At 38.7% G+C, this 19325-nt stretch overlaps 1 protein-coding gene across 1 annotated transcript in view; it reads left to right on the top strand.

Moving 5' to 3' along the window:
* BPNT2 (3'(2'), 5'-bisphosphate nucleotidase 2) overlaps window positions 1-19325 on the top strand; it is a 62026-nt gene that overhangs the window by 20214 nt on the left and 22487 nt on the right. Inside the window, exon 2 of the mRNA XM_036755462.1 lies at window positions 18216-18378. Coding sequence (XP_036611357.1) covers window positions 18216-18378 — 163 coding nt within the window. The remainder of the gene's footprint in view (window positions 1-18215; window positions 18379-19325) is intronic.

Below are 19325 nucleotides of genomic sequence, written 5' to 3'. Positions count from 1 at the left end.
ACAGAGACTGGAACGGTTGGTCCAGTGGAGCTCGATTAAATTGGCTGTCTTATATGGGCACCAAAACAGTTTTAATAGTAACATCAAAGTTCGCTGATCACCATAGCAGATGTAATAATAGTGAAAAAGAGAGAATGTGAGAATTGAGAATTACCAAAATGTTACACAAAGGCATGATGCGAGCGTATGCTGTTAGAAAAATGGTGCTGATAGACTTATTCAGCGCAGGGTTGCCACACGATATTTGCAAAGTGTGATAATATGAGGTGTGCCTGTATATTGTATTTATAATATGTATTATATTATTATCATCTCTAGCCCTATAGATGACTATAAAACTGAGACCTATTTCTCTTCCTATCCTAATCATGCTCTGAGCCCATTCTTTACACTCTAGATTTTTCTCTTTTTTTATGTGTTGTGTTTGTGAAGGAAAAAAAAATAGAAATGTAATCATATTTTATTTATATAGCAAAGTGATAGTATGATACAATAGATGCGAGTCTTGTCTTTGATAGATACTAGCTGTGTGACCTTGGGCAGATCCTTCAACCTCTCAGTGCCCTAGGCATCTCAGTAATTATAAATGACAGATGAATTGTGAATCTGCATTGGTGAAAGAAGCTTTCATACCAAGAGTTCCCCATGCTGATGAAATCACAAGTTGAAACCAAAAAGGAAAGAAAAAATGTGTGGAACTCATCTCTGTATGAGGTGAAAACTGCACAGTTGACCAATTCTGTAAGTTTCCCACTTGATAAAGTTGGGCATATTCTATATGCATTTCTACCCTATCTGATTTTCCCATGTATGATTACCCATTTTAGCATATATTTATAATTTCATATAATCTAGCTTTCAGGTTTGCAAAGCACTTTAATTTCATTCATTTGACCCTTACAGTAGTTTTTGCAGTAGGTACTAAACGTATTTTATAAGTGATAAAAATGAGGCTCAGAGACTTTTGGGGGAGACACTTGGGGTAAGTGACTTGCCCAAGGTCGCACAGCTAGTGTCTGAGACTGGATTAGAGTTGTTACCATACTTCCCCATGATCACAGAGATGGGAAGTATCAGAGGGAAGAATTTGAACCAGGTCTGTCTGATAACAGGTCTAGCATTTATCTACTGCCGTGTTATTTCTCTAACACATAGGCCACGTCTTATTTTAAAGTTTTATGGATGTGCCTTGTTTTTACATTATAAACTTTTATAAATTGCTCTTACTTTGTGAAAGGTCTCTTGCATGGAGTAAAACAGTTAAGTAAAATTAATAATAACAGGACTTATATTTGAGGGTCTATAATATATTAAAAAAAACTATTCTCCCTCTTATCTACCACCCCTTGGGGGGAAAAATAGAAAAGTGAAACAGATATTTTTCTAACAGATATTCATAGTTAAGCACAACAAATTTCCGCATTGGCTATAAATGGAAATACATATCATTCCACATTCTAAATCTATTATCTCTTTGTCATAGATAGCACATTTCATCATTGGTCCTCTGGAAACATGAGTGGTCATTGTATCGATCATAGTTCTTACAGCTTTCAAAGTTGTTGTTTTGCAGTTTTGTTATTGTATAAATTGTTCATCTCATTCCTCATCAATTTATAAAATGTCTTCACAATTGTTCATTTTTATAATACTGATGCTCTAGTATAAATTGTTCTCCTGGTTCTGCTTGCTTCACGTTGCATTGGTTCATAGAAATCTTTCCGTTGTCTTTTATATCTGTTTCTTCATTTCTTACAGTACAGTCCTATTCCATAATGTGTGTATATACATGTAAACGTATGTGTGTGTGTGTATATATATCTATATGTGTGTATATATGTTGTGTGCATATATATACTTCTATGGCATTAAATATATGTGTGTTTATGAACACACACACACACATATATATATACATATATACATATATATATATATACATATATACATATATATATATATATATATGCACACACACACACACCATGATTTACTCAGCCATTCCATCTTAAGGGATTTTTCTTCTATAGATATTAGTATGAATATTAGAATCCATTTATTAGTCACTATGGAAAATAATAACAATTGTTCCTTCTTTGGGCAGCTTGGTGGTGTAGTATATAGAGTGCTGGGCTTGGAGTCAGGAAGACCTGAGTTCAAATTTGGTCTCAGACCCTTAACTAGCTGTGTGACCTCGGGCAAGTCATTTCACCCTGTTTGCCTCAGTCTCTGCATCTCGTAAAAAGTTGGAGAAGGAAATGGCAAACCACTCAAGTGTCTTTGTCAAGAAAACTCTAAATGGGGTCACAAAGAGTTTGACACAACTGAAATGACTTAACGACAAAATTTCATATTTAAATGTGTTGCTGATCAATATTGTTGGCCAATAGAATCTACTGCTCTCTTGAAAAGCTACCTTCCGTCTCTCTGCTCTAAAATGCTGCAGTCCCCACGAATGACTTTATCTCTGGCATCCGTCTAAGCCGTAGCTGAGGTTTAGCAAGGATTCAGCATGCTGGTCTGACGGCCCACTGACTACCTCAGCGTTTCTGCCTAGGACTGCTGTAACTAGGTTACTTAAGGAAAACCGACAGGGGAAAAATAGGGTGGTGTATCTTCTGGAGAACTGTTTGGGATATTCTCCATTGAAGAGAGTTTGTGTGGAAAGAAAGAGCAAGGCAGAGTTTGTGGGGATAGTTGGACCTATTCTTCATGTGTGTATGTTTCCGTGTATTTGGTATTAAGGAATGGTGCTGGAGAAGTTGTGGTATTTCCATCCTAGGCCTCTCTCCTTTGGGGAGAGAGTCGAATAAAGGCACGGTCAGGTTAAGTAGGAGCTGTGCTCCTGAGAATACCACTGACCCTGCCAGCTATGACAGGTTAGCTTGATATTACATGTCGGAAAGAGTACTGGGCTTGGAAATGGAAATGGAGTACACAGACTGTCCATGGAATGCTGGGCTTCTGCGCTTCTCTGAGCCTCCACTTCCTTTTAATTAGCATGAGGATAATAATATTCCCACTACTTATTTCACAGGTTTTTTTTTTTAAATACTGACAATATCCTGTAATTCATGGCCCAAACCTTCTTCCTACTCCAGACTCTAGAGTCACCCTAGTTGAATTCTGGGGGACAGTTGCAAGGACGTTTTATCTCCTTGGTTTACTGTTCTCATGGAGCTCTCCAAAATGGTTCATCCGTAGGTTCTCCAAATATGAATAACAGAGTGCTTAGCTCCCATATTAAGGTGGCAAATATACAATGATTATGGGGCAGCCCTTGTTTTTCTCCTTAGAAAATGTAGGCCGTACACAGGAGTCATGGCGGCTCCAAAACAGATATTAAAAATGCATGAAGTGTTCAGCCCATCAGTTCTCCCTGGAAGGTAATTGAATTTGGGGTAATCGAATTGAGGCAACCTTTTTATATTCCAGTGAGTTCCTCTTTCCCACAGAGTCTTATAGAGTTCTTTTACTAGTGGTAATATCATCTTGTGGCTTAGTCTCTCTTCCTTACACCCATCCCCAGGATAAACATACTCTTGGGGTAGCCGAATAAGTGTCCCCTTCCTGTTGGTCCTATGCTGTCCAAGTAACCCAGAAATTGTAAAAGGAAGTAAAAAGGCCCATATTTCTTCTATACTTCCCCCCTCCCCCCACGTTGACCTCCCTACTAAAAACAAATAAATAAATAAATAACTTCAGGGACCATGTTGGTCTTCCTGTTCTTCAAGAAGCTTGTTATTGAGGAAGTCTTTGTTAGAAGGCCAACACTGCCCTAACTCTTAAATTTGGTGATCACCCTTGAGACATTGCCTCAGAAACTCTTCTTTTCTGAATGGACTTTTTCTATTCAGGGTCTGGAATCTTGATTCCTAGGATCTTTCAAAATTCTCCCTATTCTTGGGACAGCTAGGTGGCACAGTGGACAGAGCACTGGCCCTGCAGTCAGGAAGACCCAAGTTCTAATCCGGGCTCAGATGCTTATTAGCTTTGTGACCTTGGACAAATCAGTTAACCCTGATTGCCTAATAAAATAAAATAAAATCTCCCACTCCTACATAGAAGATTTGGGATGCAGGAATACTGTACAATTATAGTCCCAGTTCTCATCACATACCTGCTTCTGCTACAGGTCACTATGAAATTATCATAGGTGGGTATGTGTTCCCTTCCCCCTTCAGTCCCTGATCTGTTGTCTGAAGACAAAGAAGTTCAAGAATAAGACAGCATTTTTTTCCCCTTCCTTCTTAAGAGCCCTGGAGATGGGCAAGCTTCTATGATAAAGTCCAGCCATCTTGATTGTGCTATATCTATTTTAAAACTGTCTGTGTACTCTCTGTAAGGCAGAGGTGTCAAATTCACAGGCCTCAACACTCCTGAGTGTTCGGAACCAATTAAAATGTAACTGGGAAATATTTAACAAAATATATAAAAGTACAGTAGAACATTGATAATGTTAATATGCATTTTTCTAAGTCAATATGTGTCCAGCAGAGATGGTTTAGTGGCACTCGTTTCTATTTAAGTCTGACACCACCGCTCTAAGGTATCAGATGCCTCCAAATAGAGACCCACACTTGTCATGTCAGACTCATCAGGTAAATCTGGGAGTCACCAAATCAAATCTCTCTTCAACTATAGAAATGCTACTCTTTATCATAAGGTACTTTGATATAAAACATATATACAATAATCTGGAAATTTAAAGTAATGAAACCCAGAATCTGCAACTTAGATACTGATCTAACATCCCTGAACGTAATTGACCATCCTAACAGATTTCACTCTAGCTTTCCCCAAGCCTCTGAGGGAAAGTATACACGTTGGCAGCCATCATAGGCCTTGAGAGAATTCACTGTGTGTTTCTCTTTACTGGTTTCCTGCCAGATGGCCCCTGCCATCTCTTCTACAGAACTTCACTTAGTAACCCTAAGTCACCTCTACTCCATATTAGCATAGACTTTCTGATAGTGTAATAAATTTTTGTGAAGCCTCTCCCTCAGGGGTACTACTTATCTGTTTATAAAGACACACACAGATGTATACCTCCAGTTCTAAAATTTCCCAAAGTAAGGGAGGGCAAATATATTTCTTTAGAAAGAGGCCAAAAAAGTATTAAAATAAGGGCATTAGATTAGAATAGATGTTCTGAAGATACATGTTATAATAGATTTAGACAAGAAAAGGAGCTTATAGGTCATCTTTTTCAACTGTCTCATTTGACAAGTGAAGAAATTGAGGCTTAGAGAAGTTATGTATTTTGCCTGTGGTCACACAGGTTATTAAGTGGTAAAACTGATTCTGAAGATAAATCTGACTAAATCTAAGATCTGTAAAGCTCTTTCTGTCACATTTAGTGACCCTGGGCCTCAGTTTTCCCACAGGGATTCACAGTTGGTAAGTGTCTGAGATTTAACATGAACTCCACTGTGCCTTATACATTTGGAAGAGATGTAACACAGACCCTGTGACATCCAGGTTATTTTAGGAGCCAAACTTTTCAGTGATAACATAGGGTAGTTAGTGGAAAAACATTAATAGAAGTATGCTGTAGAGCTCTAGAGGCTGGTGGGTAAGAAAGAGTCAGGTGGAAGGAATATTATAAAGATAGGTGAGTTAGAGAGAAAACAGTGACTTACCTCCAAGACATAGTATGGCAAGTCATCCCTGAATTGGTCAGGTACAAGACCAGTTAGCCATAGAATACATTTATTGAACACCTACCATGTGCAAAACTCTATACGAGCCCTTTTTGCCCCCACAGAGTTTAAAATAGAATGTGAGATGTTGGAGGAGATGTGGAAAAACTGGGACTCTAATGCACTCTTGGTGGAGTTGCGAACTGATCTAACCATTCTGGAGAGAAATTTGGAACTATACCCAAAGGGCTATAAAATTGTGCATACCCTTTGATCCAACAGTAACACTGCTAGCTCTGTATCCCAGAGACACCCAGAAAAAGGGAACACATCCAATTGTGCAAAAGTATTTATAGCAGCTCTTTTTGTGGTGGCAAAGAATTGGAAATTGGGGAATGTGAATGACTAAACAAACTGTGGTATACGATTGTAATGGAATATTATTGTGCTGTAAGAAATGACAAGCAGGCGGATTTCAGAAAAACCTGGACTTACATGAACTGATACACAGTGAAGTGAACAGAACCAAGAGAATGTTGTATACAATAACAGCAAAATTGTTCAATGAAGAACTGTGAATGATTTAGCTGTTTTCAGCAATGCAGTGATCCAAGACAATCCCATAGGATTAATGATGAAGCATACTATTCGTTTCCAGAGAAGGAACAGATACTGTGTGAATACAGACCTAAAGCATGCTGTTTTTCCACTTTGTTTCTGTAATTTTTTCTTTTATTTGCATTGTCTTCTACAGAATGACTAATATGGAAATGTTTTACATAATTGCAAAAAAATAGAATATAAGTTCATTAAGGAAAAATACAGTTTCATATTTGTCTTTTTCCCCCTGCCTAGTAAATGGCACATAGTAGGCTGGAAAGCTAGGAAAAATGAATGACAGAAATAAGATACTAATTAAATGGGTCAGTTGGAACAACTGAGAGTTTTTTTTTTTAAGATGGGGAAAATAGGAACGTGCTTAACAACTGGGAGGAGTTATCGGAGAGGAAGAGGTTAAAAATGTTTGGAGGTGGTAGGGAGGGGAAATGGGATTTTTTTTTCCCTCCAAAGGCTACTGACATAGAACCTTAGATGAAAAGTCAACTTGGTTTTTGTTTTTGTTTGTTTTTTTTTTTACTACTCAGGGAAAAGTTCACCTTCCTTGCTTTTTAACTTAAGCATGAAAAATATAATTCTTTATTCAGTAAATACAACCAAAGGGCATTGCATTTAGAATCAGAGGATCCTAGGTAAGGGAGGAATTCTTGCCTAAACAAGAGATATACAGCATTATGAGATATAGATGATTTTGATTATATTAAATTTAAAGGTTTATGCCCAAACAAAAACAGTGTAGACAAGATTAGAAAGAAAGCAAAAAGCTGGAAAAAAAATTTTTTACAGTGTCTCTGTTAAAAGGCCTCATCTCTCAAATATATAGAGAACTGAGTAAAATTTACAAGAATATGAGTCATTCCCCAGTTTATAAATGGTCAAAGGATATGAGTAAGCAGTTTTCAGATGAAGAAATCCAAACTATCTATAGTCATAGAATCAGAGGACCTGAGTCAAAATCCCAGTTTTACTACTGCTTCAAAAACCTTGAGAAAGTAATTTCACTTCTGGACCTTTGTTTCCTAATTTGTAAAATGAGGGTGACTGGACTCTGACCTTTATAATTCCTTCAATTCTAAACCTATGATCTGACTTTAAAAAATTCTTGTTTTTTATATTATAGCCAGTTAAGGTGGGAGATAGAGAAATAGAAGAAAGAGCATAGAGAAAGGAAGAAATAGAAGAGAGAGAATGGAGTAGGAGAAGAAAAAATTAGATATGGAATCATTGAAATATTCTGGAAAGTATATTTCAGCAAATACTAACCAAATGAAGTGTTAAAACAAAAGTATAGCATATTATTATTTCAAATATAGATTACATTTCCCCACTTTCTGTGGCACCCTTCTTTTGTCCTCCCATCTCCTCCCACCAAAAAACAAACAAAAAGAAACATTGGTTTTTGCAAAACCTGAACATGGAACTTCAGTTGGCTTTTGTCTTTTCCGCTTGTAGCCATCTTTCTGTAGTTAAGAGGCAAGATCTAGACATATTCCAGTGTATCTTGTCATCTCATCAATTTGCATCCTCCCTCCAGCAGTGGATACCAGAACCTATACATGCTTGCTCATCCTATCAAATTCTTGGCTGTGTAACATCCTAAGTTAACCTTGGAGAGTCCACCCCAGGGACTAATGACCTCCCTTGCTTTCCCTTTTCCTCAAATATCATTGGAGTACATGGGCTAACCACTTGGTGTCCCTTGTTCTTACCCTATAAAAATAATATTAACAGCTGACATTTTTATAGCACTTTCCAGGTGCCATGTACCATGTAAACACATTACACATATGCCATTTGACACACAGCCCTATGAAATAGGTGCTGAGGAAATTGAGATGGACAGAGGTTAAGCGATTGTCCAGGGTTCCACAACTACTAAGTGTCTGAGGTTGGATTTGAACCCCACTCTTCTGACTCCAGGCCTGGCTCTCTATCCACTGTGCCACCTAGCTTTAAGCAGCATTTTTTTCTTTTCCAATTCCATTTTTCAGTAACATCCTTTGTATTGCTTTGCCTTCATAATTACTTGTTTGCATAACATTGTGGTTTTCTAACTCCCATCTTTTGCCTGTCAGTTGCTTTTTGGTTCATCCCCAGAGGCAGTTTTTCTGAAGACCATGACTTGGAGCCATACAGCATTGCTGGAAGGATATTGGTGTGTGTGTGTGTGTGTGTGTGTGTGTGTGTGTGTGAGAGAGAGAGAGAGAGAGAGAGAGAGAGACCTTTGTTTTGGGGACAAGTTTGGGGCCATTAAAATAACTTCATCAGTTTCCCAGTGGCAGTCCAGCATTCTTTCTTCTTCTAGTTAATTCTGTATTCAACTCATTATGTATTTGCAGATTGAGACAGCCAGTGTAGACAGTAAAAAAAAAAAAGGGTCTCTAGACTCTAGCATTAGTGATTGGAACAATGGATCTTGGAGTTGGGGGTGAGGTCTTTGAACCCTGGCCTCAGTATATTTTAGGGAAGGAAAGGAATAACTGTGGTGGCATAGCAAGGCCGTTCAAGATAAGCAGGATAGGATTGGCAGAACACAGGTGCGATATATTTAAGATTCAGTTATCGGTAGTTTTTTCCCCTGAGATTAGAAGAAATTATAATAAATACATAATACATAATGTTTTAAGTTTTAAAATAAATTAACAAGCACTTATTAAGTATTTTCCATGTGCCAGGTACTATGTTAAGTACTCAAGATATAAATAAAAGCAAAAACAGATGCCGCTAATTATCTGATTCAACTTGTTTTCTCAAAGCTTGCCCTTTTATAGTAACTGTGTTTGGTCCTTACCCCCATTTCCACTCTCGGCTAACACGTAGGTATATATAGTTATGGGCTGGGTCAGGGAGAGAGCCAAGGCCTTGGGCTCTGACTGCTGAAGATACATGTATTCTTTTTTAAAGTTAATTTTTCTATGAGGACCTACATTTAAATTATGTTTTGATGACTTAGCTTAAAATCTTTTTTTTCCTCCAAAATACTTAGCATTTAAAAATCACATTATTGAAAAAAGTGAATTTTTCCTTTTAATGATATTTTGCCCTTTTTTTTAAATCAAAGGACATAACACTGTTATTCTTTTTTAAAAGTTATTTTTATGAGTTACAAAGTCAGGTTTTAGAAAAAGGACATGGTATTTTTACTTCCTTTCCTAATTTCGTGAGCTTAGAAGTACTATTATAATTTGTTTTGGTAAGGAAGCAATATTATAATACTAGAGAATTAGATGAATGTTCAGAGTTATTACAACACAGTGACTTCAATTTAGAAACACGAAATTAATGTATCCACTGGATTTTGAACATTTTAAAAATTTGCTCCTGGTTTTCTTGCTAATTAGCACACCTGGATTTGTTGTGCTTTATGTTATCAGGTAACTCACTCAATCCCCACTCTTACCCCTGCAGCATCATCTCTTATTACAAAAGATTGCTGTCTTAAGTCTCAGCAGATTGCTGAATCTAGTTTGGGAGGTATAAGTTTAGGAAGTAGTGAAATTAGTTTTAATGAAATTTAATTCTGTCACTTTTTAGTTTTTCTGTTTTCAAGGGAATTATTGAAAGTTTTGACAGCTTCTTTTTTTACGGAAAAGAAGGCAACTTTGTATTGGACAATCATCTTTAGTTTTCTTCTGTGCTTATATTAAGCCTTAAAAAATTTGTCTTTCTCTAAACTGGTTGTGTAAAAATTTCACACCTCAATTATTATCCCTAACAATGTTTACTGAAGATGGTATGGATTGCAGTTCCTCTGTCTGTCTTTTTTGCTTACTTGAAATAAATATCAGTGAAATACCTTTAACTTCTAAGTGGTGAGCTGTGGCCAGTGAGGATAATTCTCTTTACAGGGCTTTTTAGTGTTATTGTTTAATAGCTTTTGCATTGATCTTTCGCTATGATCATCTTTAACCAAAGTAAACTGAAAGAGCAAATATTGATTTTTTTTAATTGTCTGCCATTCGTTTGTATGTTGCCTGTAGGAGCTTTTCAAATTTTAGTATTCTTTCCCACTTCTTCCTATTGAATAACTTTAGACTGCAAGTGTTGAATATCCGTAGGGTGAATGAACATCAGATTATTAGGCCATTTGAGTATATATTTTAAAACAAATTCTGCAATTGCAGAATTCAGCATGTACTTATCTTTACTCCTTCATTGACCTGTGCTGTTTTGGGGTTTTTTTGAATATTCTCTTGACCAAAGCACATTGTGATTTGTCTTTGTAGAGGGTCTTCTGGTACTGGGGGTGGGGTCATAGATGCCATCGGCTGCCCCCCAGACAAGAGTCCTGTAATTCCTTGCCAAATCTATACTCAAAGCTCAAAGCCTTTCCAGAATGTATAGGGTCAATCAGAACTTGTAGCCCTACTAGCAAAGCATAGAGAACCCAGTATTATCTTATACCATGTCATCCATGGTATGACTGTAGGGTAGTTTATAGTATATTAAGGCAAGCAAAATGGACAAACCTGTAACTGATAGAAAGGTAAGACAGTATTCCAGGCAGTATTCCAAAAGTTGACTTGGAAGTTATTTGTTTGGAGCTTGAGACATGTTTTCTTACAAAAAACATTGTTTTAAATTACAGCTAGTGGAATTCCCTGGCTGTTTCCAAACCATGACACTTGCACGCTGGACATCTTCCTCATCGTCCTGCACAGGAAACTCTGCTCCACTCTTGGGACCTTAGACTGTAGGAGATGAGTCTTCCCCTTTCTTGCCCGGAACCAGGTCACTTGCTAGCCTTTTCCAAAGCATGTTCATGCATGTGTCCCCCTCTTCCTAGTTCCTCTTCCATTCCATTAGACCATAAACTGTAATATAGGCTGTTTGTTTTTCTTGCCTGTGTTTGCACAGTAACTGGTACCTTGTTCAGTTGTATCCAACTCTTCGTTACCCCATTTTGGGGTACTCTTGGCAAAGGTACTGGAATGGTTTCCCATTTCCTTCTCCAGCTCATTTTACAGGTGAGGGACTGAGGCAAACAAGGTCAAGTGACTTGCCCAGAGTCACACAACTAGTTAAGCGTCTGTGGCTGGATTTGAACTTCCCAACTCCAGGTCTGGTGACACCTGTGACACCTAGATGCCCCAACTGACAGTAAGTGCTTAATAAATGCTTTTTTTTCATTCATTCTTCTGCCAGCCATCCATAGGTATGCCATGATGGGAGATTCAAAAGAATCATATAATGTATGGTCCCTGCCCTCTCACAGTGTAGTTGAAGAAGAAAAGTTAGTGTAATAAGAGACAATAGAAGAAGGTTTAATCCATAAACTGTGCTATTGATGACAATTTCAGTGAGCACTTAACATGATAAATTGATAAGATGTTAAGAATGTGTGTTTGAAAGAGTCTTAGAGTTTGAAGGACATCACTATTTTACTGAACCCATACAAATGGTCGTACATTAATGTTGGGCACTTACTACTCCTTGAGATAATTTGTTCCACTTTTAGTCAGTTTTAATTGTTCAGAAATTCCAATCCCTGCCCTCTTACATTGAGCCAAATTTACTCTTCGGCATCCTCTGCCCATTTTTTAGCCATGTGCTTGGGTCTCCATATATTGGGAGTATATAATCAAAGAAGACAGAATGAATATTTTTCTTCTTTAATCTTAGTTCCCTTTGATTCTTGGACTGAGGGCAAAGCACAAACTTTCCCAGCCTTGGTTTCCCCATGTATAAAACTAAGCTAATGACATGGTAGCCTAAATGCCCAGGACTTGAAAGAGTGAATTAGCTGTTTAAAAGGTTATTGGGTATGGGAATTAGGAGTACTAATGATGTATTTCAATAGTACCTTTCATCCAGAGGTCTAATATCTTCAGAGCATCTGTAAAGAGAAGCCTAAGAAGAATACATGCTTACTGTGCCCATTTTTGCATACAGAAGCTGAGATTAATAACTTGAGTTGTCTAATGTTACCCATCAGCGACACTGCTCAGTTAGGCTGTGTTCAAGCTTAGTAGTTAGTTGCAAGAGCTGTGGATTCAGAATCAGAGGAAATGGATTCAAATCTTGGTCTGCTAGTTACTTCCTTTGTGAGTTTAATAAAATTCCTTCATCTTCATGTGGCCTTGAGGCCACACGTGGATGGGTGTTGTGGAACTAAAGGATTTGTTGTGTCAAGTTTGGATTCAGTCAAAGGGCAACACTTGAGGACCTAGAAGTCCACATGTGGCCTCGAGGCCGCAGGTTCCCTACCTCTGGATTAGACAGTCTCTGAGGTCTCTTCTCTTTGTAAATTCTGTTTTCCTTTGTTCCCTGATGTCAGGATATCATATATGATAAACTAATTTCTGTAACTTTCAAACTTGATAGAAGAATGTAGTATTCCATAATATTGAAAAATTGAGAGACTTCTTTGAAAGGGAATACTTTAAAAATGATGTATCAAAGTGGTTGTAGCTGACTTTAGAATTGTCCATCATTTTCACACCTGAAAGTACCGTAGGTCAAATTAGCGTGAGTCCCTTCATAACAATCAGATTTTGGTTTGGTTTAATAAAACATCTCTGACTTTCTTCATGTCGTGCTCCTTGCTCTACCTTCAGCCCCAGATCAAGCGTTCTGGCTATCCGCCTGATGCCCTGGATACCACATTGGTTGGCATTAGCTGGAGCTAGCCCCACCCAGACCTCCCGAGCCGTTGGCTAGCATCTTTATGTATGGTGTCCTCCCTCCCTTCCTTTGACATACATACTTTTTACCATCTCTGGAGTTAGGTGCCATTATTATTACCTCCATTTTACAGATGGGAAAACTAAGGCAGGCAGGTTAAGTGACCTACCCGAGGTTACACAACTAGTTAGTATGAGGCAGGATTAGAAGTTAAGATTTCCTGATTCCCAAGTCCAGTGCTTTTATCCATTCAGTCAACTTAGCTGCTTTGTCATTTAAACAACCATTTATTAAGGGTTTACTATGTTCCAGTTACTGTGCTAAGTTCTGGGGATAACAAGAAAATTGGAGAGAGAAAAAAAAAGATCTCTGCCTAAGAACGTGAGCTCTTCGAGGGCAGAGACTGTCTTGCCTTCTGTATTTTTTCTCCTCGTCACCTAAAGCCATGTCTGACACAGAAATGCTTATTAACCTTGTACAGGGAGAATAATCTACCACCCCCACCCTATGATGATGCTTCTATAGATTCAATAGATATTGATGGGGGCACATCCCCTAACTGTAGATGATAACCTATCCCACTCCTCACCCTAAATACCTACTATGACAATAGATGTGACACTAACACTAAGAAGGAGGACTTAAAAATAAGTCAGCATTTCTGACTGCATCAGTTATATAGATCTATGGCTGATTTCTGGAAATTTTACATGCTTCATTTCCCTTTTTTGTGGATATGGTTTTTTTAATGTAGTTTTTAAGTTTTAGAAGCACCCACATATCTTTACAATCTCTTCTTCTCAGAGCCCTTATTCATCAGAAACTTGTCATTGACCTTTTTTTGTGAAAGGCAGAAGAGTGTTCATTACTTTTTCACAACAGCAACAAAAGACTATCTCGATTTTTGCCTGCTATGAGTATGGCATTTATTGGCATTTTGTTTTTCCAAGGATCATCTGGGAACGGATTTTGAAATTCACCATTATAAGAGTTTGTTTCAAATGCTAAGTAAGGAATGCCCCCCCAAATGAAAAGAATTACAGTTAAATTATTAGTGTTACATTATTTTTGATTTTGAAGCAGCTCTTTTTTTTTTTTCCATAAAGATGGATGTTGTGGAAGTTTTTTAGAATGAGGGTAACCTTACAGATCAGTTAGTCAACAAGCATTATTAAGTGCCTACTATGTATTGGGCACTAAGCCTTATTCCCATCCAGTAACATTGGCCTCCTGGCTATTCCACAAACAAAAGCATTCCATATCTTGCTCTGGCCATTCTCTCTGACTGTCTGTTATGCCTGGAACTCTTTCCCTTCTCCATTCCAGTTATTGACCTCCCTGGCTTCCTTTTAATTCCCAAATAAAATCCTATGTTTTATAGGAAACTTTCCCCAGCCCCTCTTAATTCCAGTGCCTTTCCTCTGTTAATTATTTCCTATTTGTTCAATGTAGCTTGCTCTGTGTGTGTGTGTGTGTGTGTGTGTGTGTGTGTATGTGTATATATATATATATATATATATATATATATCTGTGTGTTGTCTCCCCAATTAGATTGTAAGCTCCTTGAGAGCAGGGACTGTTTTTTGCCTCTTCATGTATCCCCAGCACCTAGCACAGTGCCTGGCACATAGTAGGTGCTTAATTATTGATTGATTGACTGAAACCTGGGGAACAGCCAGTGTCTTGTTCGAAACCAATGTTACCGCAGCAAAGAGTACTTCAGGGGAGAGTAAGAAGACAGGAAAAGTAGGTGGGGGCCAGATAATGAAGGTCTTTGAATGCCAAATAGTATTTTATGTTTGATCTTGGAATTGGTAGTGAACCCCTATAGTTTATTGAATGAGGGATGGGGTGGAGTGTGTGATCAGATCCACACCTTAGGAAGATCAGTTTGACAACTGAGTGGAGGATGGACTAGAGTGGGCAGAGACTTGAGGTTGGGAGACCCTTCAGCATGTTATTGCAATTGTCTGGGCATGAGGGGATGCAGGCCTGCCTCAGGATGCTTGTGTCATCAGGAGAGTGAAGGGAGCATATTCAAGGTGGGTGGTAGGGAAGGGAGAAGGGAAGAAGTATTTATGTAACCCCTGTGAATTAAAAAATTCAGGTGTTATGATCTCCATTTTTCAGATGAGGAAACTGAGTCATAGAGACTTAAGTGACTTGCTGTAGATCAGTCACATAGCTGGTAGGTAATTTTTTTAAGTTGGTACACAAATGCAAATGTAAACAAAAACCATGGTAGAAGTAGGTGAATTAAATAAATAAATGGTATATAAGCTCAGTTCTGAGATGGCAAGCAGTGGGTTCTTAGGGCTGTTCCATGAATTAGGCTCCATAACCCTCTTCCAGTTTGCCAAGGAAAGCAAGGGATTATAATTTCAGTGTCTTTTGAAATGAAATAAGGGAAAACATTGGCCAAATGGCAGAATGCAGAAGGATAAAGGGAAAAGGGCATTTTGCCCATTGTTGGCGTTTGGTTTGGTGAGGATTTCAGTGGTGGAAGTGGGTAGGATCAGACAGAAGGAACTAGTGCAACAAGGGGAAGGACGTGATGAAGAAGGGAAGTTCTGTGGCATTTGCAAAGGACAGAATCAGGTAACAGTGCTCTACCCTTGGGTCGGGTCAGCCTGCCCCTTTTGCTTCTGCTCAACCTGTTGTTATCTGAAGATCTGAAAAGGTCTCTGAAGATCTGGGATACGGGTAGCAAGTGCTGCCTTGGTGATTTTATGGAGGCGGCAGTTTAGGACCGGCTGACACCACAGGGTGAGGTAGATCAAGTATGTGCCAGCACTGGGGATACAGACAAAAATGAAAGTCTCTGCCCTCACTCAAGGAGTTTATATTGGGGGAGACAAAGTAACATAAATAACTCTATGCAAAAATAAATATAAGGGAAAATTGGGGGGGATCTTGGGGGGGAGGGCAGGCAGAGAACAGTAGTGGCTGGGATGGATGAGGAAAGGCAAGGTGCTGTGCCATAATAAACCCAGCCTACAAACCCCACTACAGTGATGATGACTATGAACTGTCCCCCTATCAGTAACAATCTTTCTCCTCAGACTTTATCTAAAAGTTTGTTTCTCCAATGCATTTATTACAGACAACCTGGCCTAATGGATAGAAGATCAGCCTTGTAGTCAGGACGTCCTGGGTTGAGTCCAGCCTCAGACACGTATTTGCTGTGTGACCTTAGGCCAGTCATTTAATCCTTTATTGCCTCCAGGCAACTGCTGTCCAAGGCCGACTCCACCTGTGGTGCCTGAATTTGTTTTTTCACAGTAGGAGTTCCCTGTGCCAAAGAAATGACAGTTGTGCACCAAACAAACGAAATACTTGTCATGCAATACATATATATATATATAAATAAATGTGATGGTTATTTGCATCTGTATGATCTGTATGTTACCCTCTTAGCATACTGAGCTTCTTGTGGAGAAGAGACTGTGTCTTATCGGAACTTAGTATTTGCTCCAGCGAGGCAACTAGGTGTTGAGTGGATAGAGCGCTCGGCCTAGAATCAGGAAGACTCGTATTTCTGAGTTCAGATCTGGCCTAAGAACACTGTGTGACCCTGGTCAAATCACTTAATCCTGTTTGCCTTAGTTTCTTCCTCTGTAAGATGAGCTGGAGAAGGAAATGGCAAACTTCTCTGGTACCTTTGCCAAGAAAACCCCAGGTGAGGTCACAAAAAGTTGGATAAGGCTAAAAGAATCAAACAACTTCGTTGCCTTCTTTGCACATAGCAAATGATTAATAAATATGTAACGAATAACCTATTATTGTAGTCTTTTTAAAAAAAGTATTCTTTCCCTTGTTTTTGAATCATTGTAATCCTACAGTTTCTTCAGTGGAATACCAAATATTTACTGAATTCTTCCTAGGTGCCAAGCAGTTGGCTTAGGTGAACCATCTACTGCTATGCTATTGACTTCTATAAGTGACTATTTCTCAAAGCTTAAGAACATAGTTTTGATGTTTTCCCTCTCCCCAGCCCTTTCTGAGATACTGTCACCAATGTAAGCAGATGCTTTTGAAATGGTTAAAATGTAGTTGTGACCTCTGTCTCATTTCTGCTGTGTGGGTTGGTGGTGACTAGTCCCTGGTGTATCCCCCATCTCTGCCCTGATTTCTGTACTGCAGGGGCATGACATCTGGCCATGGAACCACAAGCTGTGAGCCAGCTCTAGACTAACCATAAAGCAGCATTGTTAGAGAGGAGAGAACAAATAAGCCTGTCATATTCAGAATACTGGGTCTCTTACTGAAGGGTACTCATGCCCTTGCCTACCACATTTCTGGAGGTGGAGAGGGTCTTTCATTTCGCATGGAAATGCTTTGCCTAGAGTAAGTGACTTAGTTAACTTTATAACCTTACATCATTTCTGTGCAGAGGTACAATGTGAGTATACCTTGTTTTACATAACAAAGTGATTCCTTGAAATGTCTTATGTAAGTCTGATCTGTATAAATTAATTCACTTTTTAAATGTAATAAGGAAACTTGCTGTTGAAGGAATTATATGGGGGGAAAAAGGATTATTACCCCAGTTTTACAGATGAGGAAACTGAGACACATGAAAGGTTAAATGACTTGCCTGAAGGTCACACCGTGGGCTTTGAACTTAGGTCCTGTGAACAGCACTCTCTCTACTGTGCTCTGCTTCCTCTCTTACCAAGATATATTTCTGGCGTTTACTGTAGCTTATGCCTTTCTCAAGTCCCCATTCCTGTCGTCTACCTTCCGATTTGGTTTTCTCATTCTTCGTTCCTAGCTGTTAATTGCTCCCTGTGTTCATTGAGCCAAAGGTGAAATGTTGTCCTCGCATTTCTGATCAGCTCTTTCTTGTTAGGATGTGTTACATCTCACACAGCTTCGCCTTAAATTGGCATCGCACCTTTCTGGATCATAAAGTTGTCCTCTGTTTTACTTAGGTGACACTTCGTTGTTCTGTGTAGGTTATCTTTGAAAAAGTTAGATGTGAAGTTGAAATTCCCTTTCATGATGGTCTTTTTCCATTTTTCAGTGAGACAAGTAGACTTGAACTTGTCCTACTCCATATAACTCTGTTGCTTTTTGCAAGTGGTGTAGCATTTTTGAATCTCAGTTTGCACTCCTTTAAAATAATGCCTACCCCTGCCCCATTTAATAAGATTATTGTATTCATGTATTTAGACGCACTTTAAAAGCAATGAAACACTCCATACAAATTTGTAATATAATTTGTTTTCTTAATACTAGTTTTCTTACACTGGTTAGTAGCCTGAAGTGTTTCTCCCCGTTTTGTTCTTGATTGTACTTCTTAAGTACTTTTTTTTTGTTTTACCCCAGATTAACACTGAAGAACACGTGGATGCAGCTGACCAGGAAGTGATCTTGTGGGATCACAATATCCCTGAAGACATCTTGAGGGAGATAACCAAACCTAAAGAGGTCCCAGCAGAAAGTGTTACTGTCTGGATTGATCCACTTGATGCTACACAGGAATATACGGGTAATTTTCGATTAGCCGATTGTTTTAGAATGGAGAGTCAGAACAGCGAGTCCTGTTTGGTGATCTGATGTCAGTCTGAGACTCGCAGAACAGCTGACTGAATGCAGGACAGCACGAGTTAGAAGAGATTAACTCTGGCCCTCTCCAGCTTTACAGTTTTGTGATCCTAATGTCTCATATCTACAACTTTTAAAATAACACTGTATTTATGAGGAGAAAAAGTCAGCCTTTATTTTCTCTAAGTTGTATTGTACTTAAATGTCTTGAGCAAAGCAGTGATGTTATTTTCTATCCAAAGAGAAACTGACTGATATTTATGTTATATTTATACTGTGATACAGTGGAAAGGGGGTGGCCATATGGCTTAGTGTATAGAATGCCGGGCCTGGAGTTGGGAAAATCTGAGTTCAAATTTAGCCTCAGACACTAGCTGTGTGATCCTGGGCAAGTTACTTAACCCCGTTTGCCTCAATTTCCGCATCTGTAAAATGAGCTTTGCCAAGAAAACCCCAAAACCTCAAAAAGAGTTGGACCCAACTGAATAACAACAACAAAAAGAACGAGTAAATTTCGAATCATGTAATTTTAAGATGAGAATTGACCTTAGGATAAACTAATCAAACCTCATTACTTTACAGATGAAGAAATGATTATCCTGGTTGGATAAGTGTGCTCACACATCTAATTAGTGACTGAGCCAAGACTAGAATCTCACCAGCATCTAGCTAGAATCTTCTCACTACTACTTCCTTTTTCTTTCTTTTTGGAGGCAATCAGGGTTAAATCACCTGCCCAGGATCACATAGCTAGTAAGTGTCTGAGGCTGGATTTGAACTCAGGTACTGCTGAGTGCAAGGCCCAGTGCTCTATCCACTGTGCCACCTAGCTGCCCCTACTTCCTTTTTCAACAGCACATTGGCTTCTGAGGTGGTTTAATCACTTAATCT

This window comes from Trichosurus vulpecula, chromosome 1 (assembly GCF_011100635.1).
Source record: "Trichosurus vulpecula isolate mTriVul1 chromosome 1, mTriVul1.pri, whole genome shotgun sequence".
NCBI classification, from domain to species: Eukaryota; Metazoa; Chordata; class Mammalia; order Diprotodontia; family Phalangeridae; genus Trichosurus; species Trichosurus vulpecula.
The sequence above is the reverse complement of the archived record's forward strand: the minus strand, read 5'-3'. Positions and strand labels throughout refer to the sequence as shown.